This window comes from Cyprinodon variegatus, unplaced genomic scaffold, assembly GCF_000732505.1.
Source record: "Cyprinodon variegatus isolate N-32 unplaced genomic scaffold, C_variegatus-1.0 Scaffold2412, whole genome shotgun sequence".
In the NCBI taxonomy this organism is placed as follows: Eukaryota; Metazoa; Chordata; class Actinopteri; order Cyprinodontiformes; family Cyprinodontidae; genus Cyprinodon; species Cyprinodon variegatus.
This window is the reverse complement of record NW_015152865.1, coordinates 14,853-19,996: the sequence shown is the minus strand read 5'-3', so window position 1 is coordinate 19,996 and position 5,144 is coordinate 14,853. Positions and strand designations below refer to the sequence as shown.

Here is a 5,144-nt window from a genome sequence, read left to right as displayed (position 1 = left end):
TTAATTTTTTGTTTTTTTTGGTCCATTATGGCTCTTTGAGCAGTTCGGGTTGCAGACCCCTGCGTTAAACCAACTGGAGCTCCAACCACCTGCTGCTGTTTTGCTGCTCAAATGTTCAGACAATGACCCAGAAACTTCTCTGGACCTCATTCTGCGCTGCACAGACTCTCTGTCTGCACCAGTGAAGATTCACTCCCCCATGATGCCAAACGCTTCAACTGATGACCGACTGATGGTTTCAGCTGTTTGTCCACCTGTCAGGGCATTGGGACGTTATCTCCAGACAGCCCGGATCAGTATCGTCGTCTAAGTAACGTACTCTGTTCTGATGCAGGAAGACGCATTATAGAAAATAGATGAGACACGCTTCATGCTCATTTCCTGCTGGTTAGCCCAAACTGAATCAGCTCCAATCATCACATGATTAACAGTTTGACAGCAGCTTAAAACAGTCTTTATTGGACAAATGAACAAGTTTGTTGGACAATCTGAGAGTCTATAAACTCTGGTTTAACTGATAGAGTGAACAAAGGGACAGACTGAGGGCCACCAGCCTGGTCTTTAGGACGTTAAGCTGCGCGGTACGTGTCTCTGGCAGATGTAGCGCAGCCTGCTGGAGCAGTGCAGGTCGTTGAGGCGGCCGTCGCTGTGAAGGTGGGCGCAGTCTTCGTCTCCGGCACCCAAACCGTGACCGGTCCAGCTGTCGGGCTGACCAGGCTTCCATCGTCTGGACAACAGAGACACAAAGCAGACCGATCAGTAGGTCTTCCCTCCTGAGATCCAGACCTAGTTAGGAAGCTGAGGCAGAGGCATTTCTTGCAAGAAATAAAGTTCAAATTAATTTAATGTCCTCAGATGGAGAGATAAGGTTTTGACTGGGCAACCTCAGTACATTTATACCTTACAAAACGAAGAAGGCTGTGGACATTTGGAGCCTGTGAGGCTAAGAACAGACATACCTCAACATTTATTCACTCCACAGTTCCAACTAGTCTAGATGAACAGTTCTCTGGACTTTCTCAGGGTCCAGAAGGTCCTGATCACTTCCAGATTATGAAACCTAGACGTAACCTTTAAATCATTTATACAGATAAAGGCCATTTCTCAATCTGTGTACTTGTGCGTTCTCATCTGCTTGTGAAACGTCATTAGCCTTAGCACTAGTGCTGTTCCAATTCACAAGAACCGCAAACAGAGAACAGACAAAAATGCCAGTTGTTGTTCTCCCTATTTAGCGAGCATGCATCAGAGCTGGCTGCCGGCGCAGGCTAACATTACTATCATTAGCCTGTCTGCAGCAGCCCTCTCTCAGCATAGCTGCGTGTGAAGGACCGCTGGCTCTGATGGTGATTTTTTTTTGTTTTATTTGGGAAAATGTTAATTTGATTTGTCTGAGTGTGTCCATCATTATTCCCCCTCTGAATAAAAAAAGTCATAATTTATTATTATCCAGAGACTATTAATAACAGGAGGTGAAAAGCAGCTCTAGACTAGCCGGGCTTGTGATGACGTCACAAGGACTGTTCTGCTCCATTTTACCCAGATTTATGCTGCTTGCTCCCGTTCTCCCCAAGTCCAGACTTTGCTGTGTTCTTCTCAAGAACGTACTTGGCGAGGACAGGAGTCCGTACTCACATTCTTGTAAATTGAGAAACAGCCAACATGTGGTGAATCAGTGTTGTGTCGACATATAACCAAGAACTAGAAAAAGAACCTCCTTTAAAGCCGTTCTTTATACTCTGGTAGTGGCAGTAATGTTTCAAAGTCCTTGAGACCACATGGGTGAATATGAAGCCCCGCTAGCGATGTTCTACCTGCGGTTCATCACGTAGGGCGTCTGGTTGACCCACTCCCACCTTCCTGACTTCTCATCCGTCAGACCCACCCAGTAGAACGTACCTCCAGTGTGACGGAACACAAAGTCCTGGACCACAGAGACAAAAAGTAGAAGAGTTAAAGTTTTTACGCAGACGACACAATATTTACCTCCACTGTTAAGAATAAAGTGAGAACTAGTGAGCAGATTTACCCATTCATCATCGCTCATCATTATGACCAGGTGGGACTCGTGTCCGTTGCACCAGTCCCGAGCCTCGTGCCAGGACAGAGCATTCCTACTGAACAAGTAGCAACTGGTGCTGAAACTCTCCCAACCGAGGGGACAGCAGCCATCAGAGAGAGAACCTGAGGAGGCAGAGAAGATGGCGGCATTCACACTGAACCCATTAGGACTTTGGAACGGAGAACGAACCCGAACCCAGAGGGAGGAACCCTGCTGAGCGTTTGCACTGCCCACCGTTGTTAATGTAGCGATCCAGGGTGCATTTCAGCTTGGCCACCGTCCTGCCGATGGTGTCCAGGGTAGAGAGCTGCTTCAGGGCTTCAGACACTGAGGAGACACAGAGTCAGGGTCCATCAGAGGGTTCTGGAGGTTTCTGTTGTGTTTACGCTCCACGCTGTTCACCTGAGGTCAGCTGCTCCTTATTGCTCTCCACAGAGAACTTCAGCCTCTGGACGTCTTTACCTGTGTCTGCAGCAGACGGCATGGGACAGAGTCAGTTAGGGTGCGGACAGCCCAGGTTCCAGGTGACCTGGACAGGTGTGTTACCTTTAGTGAGCTGCTGGGTGGAGGAATGCCACTCCGTCTGGTTGGACACGGTTTTCTCCAAAGACCAGAGACGGCTCAGTGTGTTGGAGTCTGCAAACAGTCATTGCCCCCACAGGGGCAATTAACCACCAGTTAACTAACAGTCATGTCACATGACCTCAATGCAGAGAAACTCTATTCTGGGATTCAAACCCAGGACCCTCTGGTTGCTAGGATACAGTGGAGCAAACCATCATCCATCCATCATCCAACCATCCATCCAACCCTCATCCATCCATCCATCCATCCATCCATCATTCATCCACTCATCCATCCATCCATCATCCATCCATCCATCCATCATCCATCCATCCATCCATCATCCATTCATCCATCCATCATCTATTCATCCATCCATCATCCATCCATCCATCCATCATCCATTCATCCATCATCCATCCATCCATCATTCATCCACTCATCCATCCATCATCCATCCATCCATCCATCCATCATCTATTCATCCATCCATCCATCATCCATCCATCCATCCATCATTCATCCACTCATCCATCCATCCATCCATCCATCCAGTACATTCCAGCATAATCCAATAATCCAGGTCCATAAATTAAAAGGTGTTTACAAAGATTAGTTCCAATCTATAATCTGGTTCAGTTGACAGGATGAAGGAAAACTAAGCCGGGTTTTACTTTCTGGACCAGGACTATCCTCCCTGCATACAGGAATGTTTATCTTCGAGGGCATATCTCCATTAAATTAAACTATAAACTGCAAAAGAAGACCAAATAATATCCTGACGTCTAATACTGCTGTGGTCCAGCCATGTTCTGCTTCAGTCCCTGTTGGTTCCTCCACAGCAATGTTTGCTTTGTGTTGATTAATTGATCTCAGTGATCATCTCTAACTTGCTACCTAAAGCAACCGTTCAGTTCCTACCATGGTATCCCCACCAACAGTTCTAGTACCAGGCTTTGGGTAGTGGCAGTAAAACCGAGGTGTTAATCCAAATGGAAATGTTGGCTGAGGTTCTTCTCAGTACCTCTGAGGTGGCCAAGAACTGAATAAATATGTCTAAGGCTGACCTTCTGAGTTTTAATAACAAAAAAACAACTCACATTAAAAGGTGGACTCTCTCAGTTACTTCCAGCAGAATATTAAAGAGTAGAGAAACCATCTGGAAGTTTCCACATGGCTTAGACCTCCTCATCCCCATTCCAGGAGAGGGACCCAAAGGGACATTAACCAGGAGTTACTGGGAAACATGGATGTACTCACTGGTGACTCCGACTGCTATGATGAAGATGAGGACAAAAGCAACACCCAGGCCAGGATACAACCACCGTCTGAACCTGGAGACACTCGAGTAGGACATGGGACGGGGCTCTGATGGACAGATGGACATGTTAAATACCAGTCATCCCAGTCTGGGCCCAGTTCTCACTCTCGGCAGGTACCTTTGTTCCAGAAAGAGTTGCTCTCTTCGTCCACCTCGTCGTGGTATTCAGTCGTCATGGCGTTTTTCCTCGTCTTCGTCTCTTAGAACAACGCAGGCTGACAATGGAGCAGGTGTCCGTATGCGGCGCTGCAGGTCAATGGCCAAGGGACGTACTTTGGACTGAAAAACATGCTCTGTGTGTGTGTGTGTGTGTGTGTGTGTGTGTGTGTGTAGGGTGGGGGGGGCATCATAGCCTAAAGGGAAACCTGACCAAAGACAAACAGTGAAGCAAAGAAAAGAGGCTCTGAGAGGAACTGAAGCATGAACTTTCTAGATGTTGCTTTAATGCCACCACACCATAAAACGTCTCATTGCATAAAAATCATCATTAGCATCAACTGGTCCCTCTAAGAGTTTGGAACTGGTTCCAGTCCACAGCAGCTTCTCCCTGGTGGTCTAGGTGTGCGAGCCGCGTTTCTGGCAGATGAAGCGGAGGCTGGAGCTGCAGTGCATGTCATTGAGGAGTCCATTTTGATGAAGATGTGCGCAGTCTTCATCCTCGGGGCCCATTCCGTGGCCCGTCCAGGCGTCGGGCTGCCCAGGTACCCATCGCCTGGACCCGCACCATAGTTAGCTACCTGAAAACAGCCCTGAGGCTAAACAGAAGGAGACAGTGTCCGCCTGTACCTGCGCTGGATGGTGTAGGGGGTGTGGTTCACCCACTCCCACTTCCCAGTCCTCCCATCAGTCAAACCCACCCAGTATAGCAAAGGAATCGAGTTCTTGGTCACAAACTCCTGTGGAACAGAGAGCAGACACTGAAAATCATATGAAATCCTGATGGAAGAAAGAGCTGTTACACCCTGGGTCAGAACCAGAACTCAGAGCCATCCTGGTTGGTGAAGAAGATGAGATCTGGAGGTCAATTTAAGTCCAGAGGTCTCAGAACTTAGTAGTTCCTCCCCTGACCTCATAGAACTGGTTCTGGTTGCTGATGCTGTTGATGATGCTCTGGAGAGGGAGGAGCTTCAATCAGAGCCACTGGTGTCCCACTAACTTCTTAGGCTTAACTTTTTAAACAGTTTGTGCTCATGATGA

General features: G+C 47.8%; 1 protein-coding gene across 1 annotated transcript; it reads right to left on the bottom strand.

The window, feature by feature from the left end:
* Window positions 1–466: 466 nt before the first annotated feature.
* LOC107080851 (C-type lectin domain family 10 member A-like) lies at window positions 467–4,207 on the bottom strand. Its single transcript, XM_015369057.1, has 8 exons — window positions 4,066–4,207; window positions 3,887–3,994; window positions 2,609–2,698; window positions 2,465–2,530; window positions 2,297–2,389; window positions 2,030–2,184; window positions 1,815–1,924; window positions 467–727 (listed from the first exon to the last, which is right to left on the bottom strand). The coding sequence occupies exons 1-8, from the start codon at window positions 4,121–4,123 to the stop codon at window positions 562–564; spliced, it is 846 nt and encodes a 281-aa protein (XP_015224543.1). The 5' UTR covers window positions 4,124–4,207; the 3' UTR covers window positions 467–561.
* Between the last annotated feature and the right edge of the window lie 937 nt (window positions 4,208–5,144).

Excerpts from the sequence above, each read along its gene's own strand:
- LOC107080851 (XM_015369057.1), bottom strand. The coding sequence starts at position 4,123 with ATGACGACTGAATACCACGACGAGGTGGACGAAGAGAGCAACTCTTTC. Across the intron at positions 2,699-3,886 it reads CATAGCAGTCGGAGTCACCA|ACTCCAACACACTGAGCCGT; the intron begins GTGAGTACATCC and ends GACTGTTTGCAG. Across the intron at positions 2,390-2,464 it reads TAAGGAGCAGCTGACCTCAG|TGTCTGAAGCCCTGAAGCAG; the intron begins GTGAACAGCGTG and ends GTGTCTCCTCAG.